Raw genomic sequence first — 16384 nt, 5'->3', positions numbered from 1 at the left:
TGCAGGAGTGAACATCCGACCAATAAAAACTGAGCAAAGCACTGAACATCACCTTTATGACCAGACCAAGGGATGGGACTGTGATTCCCAGCAAGTCTTTACCTGAAATTTTTCACACTGGAGCTAAGTAGCATATGCCCCCATTTTCCTAGATGGCAAGTTGTGAGAATGTGAGCCTGGGGGAATGAAACCTACACGGTTTGCTGCAAGGAGGAGCTGGTCTGTGAACAAAGATCATATGCAGAGAAAAGCACAGATGAAAGATGAACACATTCTTAACATATTTGAAGTCCTGGTTCCAGTCACCCCTGATATCAGCTGTACTTCCGAGGAATAGACACCGACAAATTCTCTTGGTGGCTTAATCAGCTTCCAAATGGGTTATTCTTACTGGAAATCATCTGAGTTCTCACTAATAAACCTAGTAAGGAAGTGATAAACTCCACTAGGTGGACAAATAATAAGTGCCAACATTGCATGGTCATAGAACAATAACATTTTTGCTAATTGTGTAATTTTGAACTAATTTCTTAAAATCTGTGAGCTTCAGTTCATTATCCGCAAAATGAGGCTTACCGCTACTCTACTAGATTATTAAGAAATTAGGAATAACGTGCATGAAGTGCATAGCAGGATGGCTTTCCCATAGCACTTGCCTTAAAAGTACTAAAATTTTATTGTTTTGATAACGAGGATGTGAGAATGATGAGGATGGCGACCCTAAGAAGACACAGATTATGGCACTCAATCTTAGGTGATTTTTCCATGAAAAGCATGCCCATTTAGGAAGAGGGTAGCAGGTGTGGGGTTGGGCAAAAACGGGTAAAGATGAGTAGGAGATACAGGCTTCTAGTTATGAAATAAATAAGTCACAGGGATACAAGGTACAGCATAGGGAATATAGTCAATGGTGCTGTAATAGCCTTGCACGGTGACACATGGCAGCTACACTTGTGGTGAGTCCAGCACAACATATAGACGTGTTGAATCACTACGCTATTCGCCTGAAACCAATGTAACACTGGCAACTCTACTTCCATTAAAAAGAATGAAAAATTCAAAAATATTTTAAAAGGCTTTCTTGCCTAAAGACATTTTAGTAAATCAAGTTAGAAGGACTTTAAAAAATGTAATAAAGTCAGAAATAATTATAAACAAAAGATACCCATGACCTTAAGAAGCAATGGTTGTTGAAAGCTTAATTTACAATAAATAAGCATTTGTGGTTTAAAGTTTACAAGAGGTTAATGGAATGGTCTTGTTTTTAAGAATAAGCTTAATATGAAAGCTAAAGCAAATATGATTGATATAGCTATTCCCTGAAAATGGATGCAGCAATACTTTTAGGTCCAACTCGAATGCCTCACAATAATAAAGCCTTCCATGACATCACTGAACCATGTACAATTACTATGTACCACATGTATGGCACAGTCTTTCTTTTAATATATTTATTTATTTATCCTTCTACATTACAAAATATTCATAGTAAGGTCTCTCTTTTTCACATTTGTATCTTATAATTATAGATCAATAACTTGATCAAAGGCTCAAAATACAGTGTTTAAATTAAACTGAATTCTAGATGTACACTGGGAGGCAGAAAAAATGGATCGCAATCTTGCCTCTGCCATCTACTAGGTGTATCCCTTGAATAGGTCACTAGTCTTAGGGTCACACGCTCACTGTGTTGGCCTTCAAAGATATGTTCTCTAACCTGCTTCCCTGAAAATATCTCATGTAAAATACATTTGCTACCTTGACACACCAAAATGGACCCTCTACAAAGAGTAATCATCAGACTTCATAACCACTTTTGGCATAATTATTATCTCTCATATTGAAAAATTCAACAAAGCGACGCTTTTAAAGGCCCAATATCATAGAATCAGCAATGCAGACTCAGAATTGTACCTCAAAGATGTCATGCTTTCTATATACTACACCACTTACTTGTGTTTTAGAAGTTTCGGACCGCTTTTAAAAAGTTTATCATTCATAATAATGTTTCTGTTCATAAGGCACATCTCACTGATTGGTTTGGGTTGTCAAATGAGATGATATGAAACCTCTTTGTAATGTATACAAGGCTCCAAAATATCAACTGGTATTATTATCATGATGATGGTGATTATGATGGTGATATGGAAGAAAAAATTATGTACTTTGGATATTTTATCACTCTGATATTTACATCTTTTTAAATGAGCTGCTTATTGGGAGCTAGGAGAAGGCTCTGGATTTTATTATTTGCTCTTCAACTTTTGAGTAAAATTAAAATGTATGGTTTTCAGAGGTGATTACTTACTATATTTACTTAGAAATTATGGCTATATATAATATATATACAGATATATACCTTAGAAAAGGATGGTAATTGACTTGAAGAAATTTCTGGTCTTACTGGGAAAAGTCTCTGAAACATTGGTTTGTATGAAAATTGCATGTGGAACTGTGTATGCTGGGCCCTGGCTTCCTGGCTGAGATGAAGTCTCTTCTCCTTTTCTCCTAATTGTTCTTTCTGTTGAAACTGGAGTCCGGGTAGAGCTTGTAACATATTTGTCTTCTTTTCTTCCCACTATTAATGGATTTGGAAAAAAAAGGAGCTCTGCAAAAAACATGCAAAATATTATTTTCTTTTATCACCTAAGATTCCATATTGTGAAATAAATCTAGCAAATGATAGGGGAAGCATCTGAAATAGAAAAACAAACTCATTCTTTAATGGTATGGTTCACCCATAAAGATACAATTCTTAATGCTCAAGTTTAAAAAAAAAAAAAAAAGATGAGAAGAAACAGTTGGCATTCAGCTAACAATTGTGTTTGGAGATTTGTGCCTGACTTTGTTATTCTGAGCAAAGCCAGGTACCAGCCTCTTGGGATTATGTACAAAGGCAAGGAAAAAAGTGGACATGTACAAACCTCAAAGGTGACTGCTGGGTTAATAAAACAGTCTGTTTTCTGTTCACCCACTCTTGCTCTCAGTGTGCAAGTATATTAAAATATGTCAAAAGGAAAACCATTCGCTGTGCAAAAATAATTCAGCTACAAGTCACAATTTCCAGCTGATGGCGTGCCTTAGTGCATTTAAGTGCACTAACAAGTGATCCATACATCTCCCTAGATGAAAGTTGTATCCTCATTAAAGGAGAAACAAACACAAAATAGGAACAACTGTCACACAGAAAACCACACCACAATGGATACCGCATTTCCCCTACTCAGTTTCTGACTTGAGCTATTGCAGACTGAAGAGCAGCGCTGTCCTAAAAGTAACCTCTTAAAAAGCCATGAAAGTAAAACGAGGAAGCTGCTAGAGGAACTGAATGTGTAGCTAATGGCCATCCATATTACTGTTCAGTGTATCTGGAAAAATATCTTTTTTCTTTCTAGTCTCTGTAAAATCTCCCACCACACAAGACATTGTAATAATGTGAAGTGTCTGGATTAAAGAAATGCACCCCGGGGAATTTAGGATTAATGTTCTAACATATCTTTAAATAACCCCTCTTAGATAAACTCTGGTTTAAGTGTTTGTAAGATATACTAACCTTTGCTTTTCTGATTTTTTTCTAGAGAACTATATCATTGATATGAATCTGCAAAATAAAAAAAAGAGGTTAATATTATCAACTCTAACAATACTGTTCTTATTTGATTAATATGTTGTACATTATTATAAGGCAAAAAGAATACATTGGCTGTAAAATGAGATGAGAGCTCTGGTTCTAGGCACAGCTGGATCTATAAAAGGAGTATTGTGTCTTCCAAAAGTAGGTATTAAGTCGGAATAATATGGGAACAATACACAAGAAAACATAACTGCCGACAAAAGTACAGTACTAGCAATTAGTTCAAAGGTGGGCAAGGCAGTCCTCTTGCATGTAGGCATCTTTGCTTGATTATTTTCATAGCAGTTACCATATACTATTGCAATTGCCTGCTTCCTCTGTTGTGTTCCTTGATACTAGGCTACGAGCTCCTCAAGGGCAAGATTTCTTATGTGTTGTTTCTTATATTGCTGGAATCTGCCCCCCATCTCACACAGTGTTTGCACAAACTAGGAATCCACTAATTACCAACTGGTTGGCTAACTGTCTAAATTTGGCTGTGCCTTACTTTGAACTGCCAACCCTTGGGGGAAGGCAAGAGAACTATAAAGGGAAGGTGGGTGTGGGAAAAGACCAATGATTTCTATGACAAACCACAGTGCAGGAACAATGGATATGCACATGGAAAAGCAGAACTAATTATGCTTTAAACTAGAGTACATAAAATAATCATTAACATGGAATGGAACCCCAACATAGAAGTATGGGTGATAAGGAATCAGCAAACCAATCTAAATCAATTGTCCGGAGCAATTAAGTGATCTTGGAAACAAGAAAAGTATTTGAGGATCCTAAGTTAATGGTAAGAACACCTAATAAAAACGGGAAATAATAAATTTGGACACCGAGAATTAGTGAGATTTATTGTTAGCACCCATGAAATTCTAGAGCACATGTCTGGGATGAGCATTGGGTGTTATTCTATATGTTGGCAAATTGAACACCAATAAAAAATAAATTAAAAAAATTTTTTTAAAAGACATGGAAAATAAAATGGAATTCACTAGGAGACAGGGAAGTGGAAACAAGAGAGTTTGATACGACTGACAAAAGTATTGGGTTCATATTCTGTATGCATGCTCTGGTCACTTTAGTGATTTCTCCTTTCCTCTATTTGTTGGAAGCTGATGTGTGTTTCCCCAATCTCCAAAAAAAAAAAAAAAAAAAATGTTGAAGTCCTGACCCCTGGTACTCATAAATATGACCTAATTTGGAAATAGGGCCTCTGCAGATGTAATTAAATTGCATGTTAAGATGAGGTCATCTTGGAGTAGCATGAGGCCTTGACCCATACGTCTGGAGTCCTTATAGAAAAGAGGGAAAGAGACACAAACAAGAAAGACACAGGGAAGAATTCCATGTGATGATAGAGGCAGAGACTGGAGTGGTGTCAGGAGAGAAGCAGCACAGAAATCTCGCTCTGAGTCCCCAGGAAGGGACCACTCCTGTTGACACCTTGATTTTGGACTTCTGGCCTCCAGAACTGTGACAGAATAAATTTCTGTTGTTTTAAGCCACCCAGTTTGTGGCTTAAATTTGTTATAAAAGTCCTAGGAAACTAATACTGAATTCTACAAAATAAAATTAGTGATGTGTCTTCCTAAGGTGATTGTCAGGAGGATTATAATATATATCAGTTCTTAATTTCAGCAAAGCATCTTACAAAGTCTTTTATAATGTGTTCACTGGTAAAATAAATCTATGCAAGCTCAGTTATTAGTGAGGCAAAGTTGTTAAAACTATCAATCCCAAAGAGAGCTGATTAATATTTCAACATGAGCCTAATTTTTCCCAAAATTTTCACTTATGGATATATTAAAAATAGCTCTCAGTCCTTGAATATCTATATTTTAGGGCCCCTTGAAGACAAATGTACAGAAGTTTGGGAAACTGACCTTGAGTAACATTTGTAATGTTGGACACAGAACCTTTCATTCCCACATTGCTGTTTAACATATTTAACAGGACTCAGAGAAATATGTAGCATGGATCCTGCTCAAATATAGGGGGGAATTAACTTGGGAGAAAAGACATTGAATGGCAAAAATCAGCATTTAAAAATAAAATTCTTATTAGCATCCTATTATTATAACAATATGATTTAGTAATAATTATTAATAATAATTTAATACTTTAAACCCCTAATAGTACTAGATACATATACTCAATAAATTACTATTATTATTAATAGTGTGATAGCCTAAAATAGTGAGGCAAATCCACTTATATGAAAAATACACAATATTTCATTTGAATTCAAAATGTAAATAGATGTAAATTGGGAAATATCCAGCTTCACTGTCAATTTATATGGAATAGAGTTAGAGAGTTCAGTTGACCAAAGACTCAATGTGTGCAAAGAGTATTTCTGTGGCCTTTAAAACAAAAACAAAACATAGCAAACCACAAATTGGTATGAATTAATAGGTATACGCAAGCCTGTGATAATTTACAGAAAGGGAACCTAAGAGGTCTTTTTTTTCTAAAAGCAGTAATTTTCCTCTTTAATTTTAACAATGGCCTACATGGTACAATGAGAGAGATGGAATTTTAAAGGAGATGAGGGTTTTGCAGATTTTTATCCAAACTTCAGGAATATAAAAGGAAGTAGGAAAAAAAAAAAAAAAGAAGTAGGGTTCCAGGGCATGTAAATCTGTGCCACATGATGTAGATCTCAGGGAAAAACATTTCTTTGGCCCCCTCAAAACAACTGAAGCTTCACAAAAGCAGCATCCAAGATGTAGATGTACAGTACAGATGTACCGTAGCCAGCAGGAAGGAATATCAGAGACTCCCTCAGTTAAGATTGAAGGGCAGAGAATGACCACAGACATTTGAGGGGCTAAAAGAAAGATACCATCTAGAAAGAAACACTGGAGCATCTCACTCTCAAAGTTGCATAGGAGGCCATAAAAGAAAGGAGGGAGGGAGGACACTTGACAGAGGATAGAAACAGAAGGACCAATGAGACAAGTTTCCCCCACACTGATTGTCAAAAGCATGGCTGATACCCAAGAAGTAGGGCAGATTTAGTGATGTTAGAACAAGGCTTCTTGTTCATTAAACTCCTTTCTCAAGGTTATTAGGAATATCACATGCAACTAGGAATGTTCTGGATATAAAATGTATTTTCCTAGATGTTGATTAGGATGCAATCCCTATGATACTCATCACAGATGTAACTCAGGTTCTTTATACTTGGGGTCTTTCTAATGCAAGGTATCAGACAATTTGGAATACTCGCAGTATTTGTTTTCTATGGATGCAATAAAAAAATATCAAAAATTTTGTGGCTTAAATGACACAATCTTACAGGACAAAGATCTGAAATCAGTTTCCTTGGGCTAAAGTCAGGGTCTCCTCAGGGATGGTTCCTTCTGGAGGCATTAGGGGAGAATCCATTTCCTTGCTTTTTCATATTCTAGAAATTGTGTATATGTCTTGGCTTGTGGCTCTTTCCTCCATGTTCAGAGTATATCATTCTTATCTCTGCTTCCATGGTCACATGTTTTTCTCCCTAACTGTAATGGAAGCATCCGTCTTATAAGGACTATTATGATTACATTGGGTCCACCTGGAAAATCCACCCATCTCAAGATCCTTAATCACATCTTCAAGGTCCCTTTTGCTATATGAAGTAATATGCACATGTTCTGGGAATTAAGATGTGGATATACTTGGGGGACCTTGGTGTAGGACACCAAATCCACCTAAAAAATATTATAGAAACAGAGTACAGTATAGTGTGGAAGCATAAATTAGGTTCACTTGTTTCACAAACACAGTGCTTTTTATTGGCCAGATGCTTTTTTAAGTGCTTTACAAATATTATTTCACTTAATCTTCATGACAGCTCTAGGAGGTAAAGATGATAATGATCCCCATTTCACTGGTGAGAAAACTGAGGCAAAGAAAGGATTAGATACTTGCACATGATTTAGTGGTTATCTAAAGTCAGTATGAACCCAGTCATGTCTCTTAGCTGGTTGGCCTTGACACAGTCTTTTTGCTGGGAAAAACCTACTTTATATGGTTGGTACGGGAATTAAATAAAATAATGTAAATAAAATAGCTATCACAGTTGCTGATTCAAGAATTGCTCATTATACAGAGAGGATAAAATAAATAAATATATTAGAAACATTGACAAAAAAAAACAACAACAGGAAAAAGCATAAGAAAGATGGTTAGGGAACAGGGAACACTATCCACTGAAAAATGGTAGTTTAGTTTGGAGAAGAAAAGAATTATTGGGGACATGATAGCTGTCTTGAAATATGTGATGAACTTTCATGTGAAAGGGGAAGTAGATTTATTTTAATGTTCTCCCATAAAACCAAACTAAAACCTAAGGGTGGAAATTACATGGTGATAAAATGTGGTTCAAAAAAAAAAAAAAAAGGAAAGGAAGAAAGAAAAAGATCCAATAATTAGAGTGATCCACCAATGAAAAGGGCTGCCTCTGAATTTTGTAAGCTTTTAGTCATTGGAATGTTCAAGCACAGGCTAAATGACTTTCTGTAGTACATAAAAAAATGGAAAAGGTTTCAACAATGAGAGGGACATTAAAATACATTCATGCATTTATTCAGCAAATATTGACTGACCACCTTCTGTGTGCAGTGCTTCTAAGGCCCCTTACAACTCTAAAAATAATAGAATCTACTATTCTATGAATGAGCAAATAAGAACACATGTCGCATAAATGGACATAATTTCAGGCCGACTCTCATTGGAAAGGTCTACTAATTCTTTAACTCCAAGGCTCTCTGGCTGGTCTAGTGTAATCTGTGATAAGCCTTTATTTTCACAATCATTTATCACCAGTCACAGGAAGATTTTTCCTATGTTAGTTTTTAATAGGAATAAAACATTGGTTTTTAATAGGGAAAAAAATCAACCGGTTTTATGTTCTAAGAGGAAGAATTTTCTTAAAAGAAGAGAAATGAATTTTACCCCACAAGCTTAGGTGTTTTCCTTTTTGGCCTATGCAAACAAATATAATCATAATCAACATCTTTTAACCAAGAGAAAAAGAAAAGACAGGAAGGACTCTTCTCATTGACTCTGGATCATGTGCCACTTTGGGCAGAGTCTGTGCTTTGCCATTGTCTCCAGCAAGGATATTCAGAAACTTCACCCATTCTTTTGAGCTCAAAAACAAATTAATTGTGGTAGAAACCTATCCAGCCTGATTTATCCCAGGAATTATTAAGATGCTGTCAACTTACTTCTTACCGAATCCCCCTGCCTATGGGAGATTGCTTTTAGAGAATTATCTGAATTGCACAGATAATCCAAGAAAGTCTCCAACCACTGGGCTGGATGTGTCTGATATCTATACCACCCATGCAACACCTCACCACACACTTATTACACAGCTGTTAGTATGTGTCAGAATTCACCAGATAATTGGCTAGGCCTCTATTTTTGCTGTTTTCGGTATTTTCTTTGCAGAAGATACAGAGCAGGGATAAGAATAACCCAAATTCAGGTTGATTTTTTAATGAGCTCTTGCTATGTGATGGTTACATCATTTGAACCAGCCTGGGCAATCTCTTCAATACCCAGCTGGGCAGGTACTGCCCTCATCCTTCTCTAAAGAATGAGACGGGACCCAAGATTAAAAACCAAAGGGACATGGAGCTCCTGAGCTCCCATTGCCTGACAAACTGCCACCACAATCTTCTTAACAGAGACAAATAAATTAGAAGAAATACTGGAAAATAATTATGTCTGTATTTAGATATCCTTTTACAGAAGTAAACAGTGAGCCAAAAATGGGCTTAGAACATAGTTTTCCAGATAACCTGTGTTCCAAATGGTTATGATTAATTTGAATATAAAAAGCACTGCAAACCCCTGAGGGCTAGCCACATCACTGAGTTATTAAATATCATGCAAGAGCCTGTATAGGTGAGAACATTTTTAAAAATATGGTAAATTTTCTTCTCTTCCCCTTCAAAATGCCCCCAGGCACTCGTATACATTATGGACACCACTGGCCTAAAAATTCTCAGTTGAGGGAAAAAGAAATCCAAAATCCTTGAATTATAAGAGCACTAAAAGCATCTAAAATGATAACTATTTTGCCCCTTTAACACCAAAAGATCAACTGATTTTTATTTTTCACTTGGAGTTGACCTTTATTTAACCCATGGCATGCCAAAGTTATGGCCTGAAGCGATTTTTTCACTGAATGCCTTGACTTGGGACAAGAATAGACATTTCACTCACCCTGTCTCTAAATCATCATTTCATACCACTGCTGATGGTCAGTCTAACAAAGAAAAACACTTCTTGGCATCTACAAAACACTAAAACTTTCTATTCAATTATTTATTTCCTCTACTTCAAACATCTTCACAACGGGAAATGTTTGCGAGTTACAAAATAGCCTGTATTATTATTCAGAGTTATTATTAAGCTCTTCACTAAAATGTTTCTGCTCAATTATATATTAAAAATAACAGCTGATTGTGTCTGCATTACAAGTTTAAACAGTTTCTTTTGATCAATTGACTGCCTGCCAGAGTCTTTTCCTAATGGGGAAATTAACTTTAAGGCATTTTGGTGCCTCTTTTACCCCCTAGATGAATCCTGCACCTGTATACAATTGTTCAGGGCTATCCTATTATTTTTGAAAGTAATAAATGAGGTATATTTAAAGGATTTAGACATGACTAGTATAGTCTAACATCTTTCTATAACAAAAACAAACTCAATAGCTGAATGTTATGAAAGATTACTATACTGAAGAGAAAAGTCCAAAAGTACAGTAGGAAGTATCTAATTTGGGGATTAAGAATTTATGGCTGTAAGGGCTATGAGACACTTCTGTTATCCAAGGGAGAATGCAAATTCTCTGGAGATTTTTAATGCTATAAACAGCTATGTTTCTGAGCTGGCATAAATGGGATCCTGGTTTTGGTAAACAGCCTAATAAAATTAAAAAATAAATAAAATAAAATAATTATATATAGAAAAAGGTGGAGATAGTCTGGTTTAAGGGTGTCTAGAAGATATTATTCAACAACAACTATATTTATATGAACATAATTTAATAGTAGCACAACTCTTCTTTTGTGTATCATTGTCACATGGTTTTATTTCCTGGGCAGCATTGATCTTTAGATAGTCATGAAAAAGGAATCAATATTGCCATATACAAAACACTTGGTTAAGCACTTTATATCTGTTATCTCCTTCAACATTTTTAATAAGTCTATTTATGAATGCTCCTTACTGTTACCAAATGGAGAAAATGAAACTCAACAATCACAAGTAATTTGCCCCACACTACACATTTAATAAGTGGGATACTAAATCCAGATCAGTTTGACTTTCCAAACTCCTATGTTATAGAGCAAAATAATCTTATCAATAATTGAGAAAAGTGTGGATCCAGCCAACAAAATAGGTCAGGAGAGAGAAGGGAGTTAAAACTAAAAGAAATAATATATGATTATTATTTGTAATGATCCAAATAACCAGATAGAAAACCTAAGAGAAACTCCAAAAAACAATTGTAAATAACAAGACTTTAAACATAATAAATTTAACAAAATTTTAAAATTACATGCACAAGAGACACCTGGGTGGCTCACTCAGTTAAGCACTTGACTCTTGATTTCAGCTCAGGTCATGATCTCAGGGTCTTGTGTTGGGCTTTGGGCTCAGCCTGGAGTCTGCTTGAGATTCTCTCCCTCTCCCTCTGCCCCTCCCCACCTTGCTCATGCACTTGCACTCTTTCCCTCTCCTTCAAATAAATAAATAAATCTTTAATATAGAAAAATAAAATTACATGCACAAACATGAATACAACGTTTATAAAACCACTGAATTGTACACTCTAAGAGAATGAATTTTATGGTATGTAAATTGTGTCTCAATAAAAAGGAAAAAAAAGGATTATTCTATCAGTTAATATGGGGGAAAGGTGGGTGAAATAAGGACTATTTGCTGACAGTACAAATAGAACATTTTTTTCTGGAGGGCAATTAAGCTTTGTTTATCAAAAGTCTAGATATTACATTTTTAAAAATTTATTTAAGAAACTAATTGGAGATGTACTGTTAGATTTATAGAAAATAATATTTGTCATAGTTTTGTTTATAATAGTCCCCCCCAAAAAGAATTAAAACAACAAAGAACTACAAAACTCCAGGAACTTCTAAATATACCTTGATATATCCATATAAAATCGTGTTTCAGAATAGTTAATTTCATTGGACATGCTTACAATCTTAAGTGAAAAGGGCAAGGTACAAAAAAGAAAAAGAAAAAAAATCAAAGGTTAGAAAGATACTAGAACTGCAGTATGTAGTGTGCGAGAAGATATTTTTGCAAAAATACGTTGAAGATAAAGGAAGCTGATTCAAAGGTGCCCTTAGATCTAAGAAGGAATTCATTCATTTGTTGTTGGGGAATAGGCTGTAACTGGTATAATGGGGGGTCAAGGAGTTCTGGCTTGTTCTGTTTGTCTAACCAACTACGTGTCAGGGAGGGATTGCTACTCTACAGCACTTTCCCTCAGACATGCCAAGCCTACTCCGTCCATGGAGCCTTTGCAAAAGCTGTTTCCTCTCCCCAGAATTTCCTTCTCTCTCATTTTGACTAGGCTGGCTCTTGATACATACTCCATATTCATGTCCCTGCTAAAAAATCATTAAACAGTAAGGCCTTTTCTGCCTAACCCAAAGCATCATGGGCATCACCTGGGAATATGTTGAAAAGACAGACTTTCACGGTTCACCCAAGATCCACTGAATTCAAACCTGTAGTTCAACAATATCCCAAGGTATTCTCAAGCACACTACAATTTGAGAAGCACTGATTTTATAGTCTGATAGAAATTTCATACCAATTCCGCACATAATTGTCTTCCTGGCTCTTAACCACACCTAAAATACTCTCTACCTTCTTATATTCTTACATCCCTGTTCTATGAGGGTAAAATCTTTTTGTCTTTTTGTCTGTATCCCAAGTTCCTAAATGCATCCTTGGTGTACAGTTGGAACACAGTGAGTGTTTACTGAATGAAAGCACGGGATGGGAAGAGGAGTGCTTCACTGATTTTGATTGAAGACATACCATTTCCCTATTTCCTTAACTGTCAGAGTTACCCTGTCTTTTAAGTTTTACTGTTGAATACAAAAACAAGAATTAGTAGACTAATAGATTAATATCACAGTCCAAGACATCATGTGTAAATAGTATCTGTGGTTGCAATAATAAGTCCTATCCAATAATCTTCTGAAGAATAACCAGTATTGGCATATATAAAAATAAAAGTATGTTCCTAAAAAAAGTTAAACATATAATTACCATATGAGCCAGTCATTCCACTCCTAGGTGTGTACTCAAGAGAACCGAAAACAGGCATTCAAACAAAAATCTGGACATGAATATTAATAGCAGCATTGCTCATTATGGCCAATTAAGTGGAAGCAGCCCAAATGGATAAATAAATGTTTTGCATACATACGATGGAATACTATTTGGCTGTACAAAGGAATGACATAGATGAACCTGGAAAGTATGTTAATTAAAAGAAGCCAGACACAAAAAAAAAGCCACATACTGCCTAATTCCATTTATGTGAAATGTCCAGAATAGGCTAATCCCTACAGAGAAAAAGTGGATTAGTAGTGGTCAGGGGCTAGAGGAAGGGAGGAATGGGCGATGCCTGCCTAATGGGTAACGGTTTATTTTTAGGGTGATGAAAATGTTCTGGAATTAGTAGTGGTAATGGTTGCATATTATGGTGAATGCACCAGAAGTCGCGAAACTGTACACTTCAAAGTGGCTAAAATGGTGAATTTTATGTTATATGAATTTCACCTCAAAAAGTAAATAAAGAGTAAATGATCATTTTACATATAGCACCATTCTCGACTTGCTATCAATACATTTTGTGTTACAGGCTCACTATTTCTGGGTCAGAGTTCTAAATTATTAATGTCAGGTGGTGATTATCTCTGTCAGACAGAGATAAGGCAGGGAAATAAGGTATAAGAAATGAATCTGGGATTTGCCTAAGCCAGGACCCAGATTTCTTTGATTCTTGGTTAAAAGCCCTGATTGGCCCAAAAGGTCAAATGGAAAGGAAAAAGCAGTCAAGACTAAATCAGTGAAATAAAAAATTCATTAAAATTTAGCTATTGGGAGGAAAGAAAATAACCTTCCTTTCTTCCACTAAAGATAAAATTGACAACCTCATTTTCAGAACAGGTAACAGATGTACAGCTATAGGTAGGTGCCCAGAATTTCTTCTCTACAGGGAAACGTTGGAAATAAATTTAGGAGGAGCCTTCAGACACACCGAAGCCACTGAAGTTGTAATTGTTGTTACAATTACAAGGGTTTATTAAAGATCATCAGGAAACTCGGCGTTAAAAAAAGTGTTTGCACTTTACGCCTTTGCTGTTAATTACATGTTGCTGTGACTAAGCACTTCAAAAGTGACTTTTATGAACTGTGCTATTATTTAATTTAATAAGAACTTCTTATAAAGTCACAGGTTAACAAAAGTTCATTAGTAAGTTAAATGTTTGAAACTCACAAAGCATTTCCCCACAGAACAATGTCAACCATGGTGGCTGCGCTCTATGTCCGCAGGGTCCAAGGCACCAGGTCATCCGGAATACCCACCAACCGTACTAAAGAACACAACACACATATACAGCGATTTCCATGGAAAATTCATTCAGCATTCTGAGACCAGCCCGTCCCTCCACTGTATTCCAGATGCTCATTCATTCATTCATCTTTTGATCACTCATTCAACAAGCATTGGCAGTGCCAGGCCCTCTGACAAATTGCCTCCCTTTCCACCTGCCAGGTAGCGGGCTTTCTTCAGCTTGGAATAAGTACCCTGTGGTGTAGCTTATAAACTCCATCATGGTGGGGCCTCTGTAGGGGCAGAAGATGAGGTTCCAGGGAGAGAAAACATAATGAGGGTGGGGGCCCAGTAAAACAGGGTGATGGAATGGGAAGGGTCCCTCAGGCAGGCCACCTATCCACCTCGCCCCATTCACCGCACCATAGCCGACACTGGGTTTTCCCTAGACAACCCCTGGCAGAGGATACCAAGAAGGTCAAGATTCATGGTGCCTTTTCCTGCTCCACCCTTCCACAGGGCGGTGACCAGGATTGGGAAATGCCAGGAACGGTGTTAAAACCAAACAAGCAAATAAGGGAAGGGAGAAGAAATGTGTGGGAAATATCAGAAAGGGAGACAGAACGTAAAGACTGCTAACTCTGGGAAACGAACTAGGGGTGGTAGAAGGGGAGGAGGGCGGGGGGTGGGAGTGAATGGGTGACGGGCACTGGGTATTATTCTGTATGTTAGTAAATTGAACACCAATAAAAAAAAAAATAAAAAAAAAAAAAATAAATAAAAAAAAAAAAAAAACCAAACAAGCGTGAGGACTGAGACCTAAAATGTACTTCCTTCCCATGTTCCTTCCTTCCCTTCTCTTACCTGACAGACCAAAAAAAGAATAAAGGAGAAGGAAAAACATTTATGGATGTATAGCCATGGGTGTGAATGCCAAAGATCAGGAACTGTACGAAACAAAAACAGGGATTTTCTTGCAACCGCTGAACTCTTTCAAGAATCACGTTACCGACTAACAAAGATCACCACCTAGTGGCCCCAGCAGGATAATTGCACTTGAACAAAGTGCAGTGAAATTCAAATCTGTTGAGTGGGGTTGGGCCTTCCTTCCTCCTGGTTTATAATTCTAAATTGTCCCTAAGGCATTTTATTTACAGTTACCATTATTTTAATCTGCACAATGAACCGTCTACTTTGTCACATTTTGAGTTGCTCTCCTTTCATTACAGGCCCTAAGCCCCTCTGCATCTTGACTGAGGCCAATTCCTTTAAATGTCATTTTTGTCATCCCACTTCCCTATTCAAAGCTCGAATGCTTAGGTGGACCCCGTTGTGATCTTTAACAAGCCTGGTCTCACCTGCATAACCCCACACTCTACTTAGCACACATATTGCCTGTGCATTAGGCTGTTTTCCTCAGTGCTGCTTCGCCACTCCCAGATCTCAAACACAACCACCCTTTTACCCACCTTTCAGTCCTCTGGGCCAATTCCAAGTCCACCTTTCTCTCAGTTTTCCCCTACTGTTTCTGCCAAGCTCCCTTCTTTTTTTTCTCTACTTTCTTACATTCATGGTTATTGCCACGGAGTTTACTATTTTGTTTTCTAATTGTTTTACATGTGTTATGCCTGCAAAGGAAGTCTCATGGCTTCGATATGCCTTCCACAAACCTCAGCATAATATGAGAGTGCAAAAATGTAAATGGCTGACCTAGAAAGGGATGGTGGTCTGGTGGTGGGGGACAAGGGGAGATGGGGGAATGCAGAATGGGGTGAGATCGCTGGAGTTATATTCTATGCATGGAAAAAAACTAATTCTATCCACCTTTGTCATGTAAAATAGTAGTGACATATTACATAGAAAAGTACCCCCCAAAACACGAGGATACATTTAAATACATTTCAAAATATACAATTTAATCAGAAGTTTGCCGTGGAATATAGTTGCTCTGGGTGCAGGCAGTGAGAGCATCTCCCTTCACAGATGCAAAGCAGGGAAACACAGGAGGAAAAGCAAGTTTGTTAAGCAGGTAAGGAAATGTTCACTTGCATTCTAGAGTAAGACAAGGTTTCACTTCTCGGACAGCAGCAGAAAACCTGCTCCAGGGATGAGAATTACAGACAGAGGAGGAGTGGCACACTTGGAAATGA

At 36.9% G+C, this 16384-nt stretch overlaps 1 protein-coding gene across 17 annotated transcripts in view; it reads right to left on the bottom strand.

Moving 5' to 3' along the window:
• The window catches only part of TFEC (transcription factor EC), a 222616-nt gene that overhangs the window by 126953 nt on the left and 79279 nt on the right, over positions 1 to 16384 (bottom strand). For 15 of the 17 annotated variants that reach the window (XM_072783351.1, XM_072783352.1, XM_072783355.1 and 12 more), the window contains 2 exons: positions 3554 to 3601; positions 2360 to 2608 (listed from right to left, as the gene is read on the bottom strand). In XM_072783351.1, coding sequence (XP_072639452.1) covers positions 2360 to 2557 — 198 coding nt within the window. In that variant the 5' untranslated portion in view covers positions 2558 to 2608; positions 3554 to 3601. Of the gene's footprint in view, positions 1 to 2359; positions 2609 to 3553; positions 3602 to 5508; positions 5631 to 16384 lie in introns of all 17 variants that reach the window. The other 2 variants (XM_072783349.1, XM_072783361.1) reach the window with 1 other exon arrangement.

This window comes from Canis lupus, chromosome 18, assembly GCF_048164855.1.
Source record: "Canis lupus baileyi chromosome 18, mCanLup2.hap1, whole genome shotgun sequence".
NCBI classification, from domain to species: domain Eukaryota; kingdom Metazoa; phylum Chordata; class Mammalia; order Carnivora; family Canidae; genus Canis; species Canis lupus.
The sequence above is the reverse complement of the archived record's forward strand: the minus strand, read 5'-3'. Positions and strand labels throughout refer to the sequence as shown.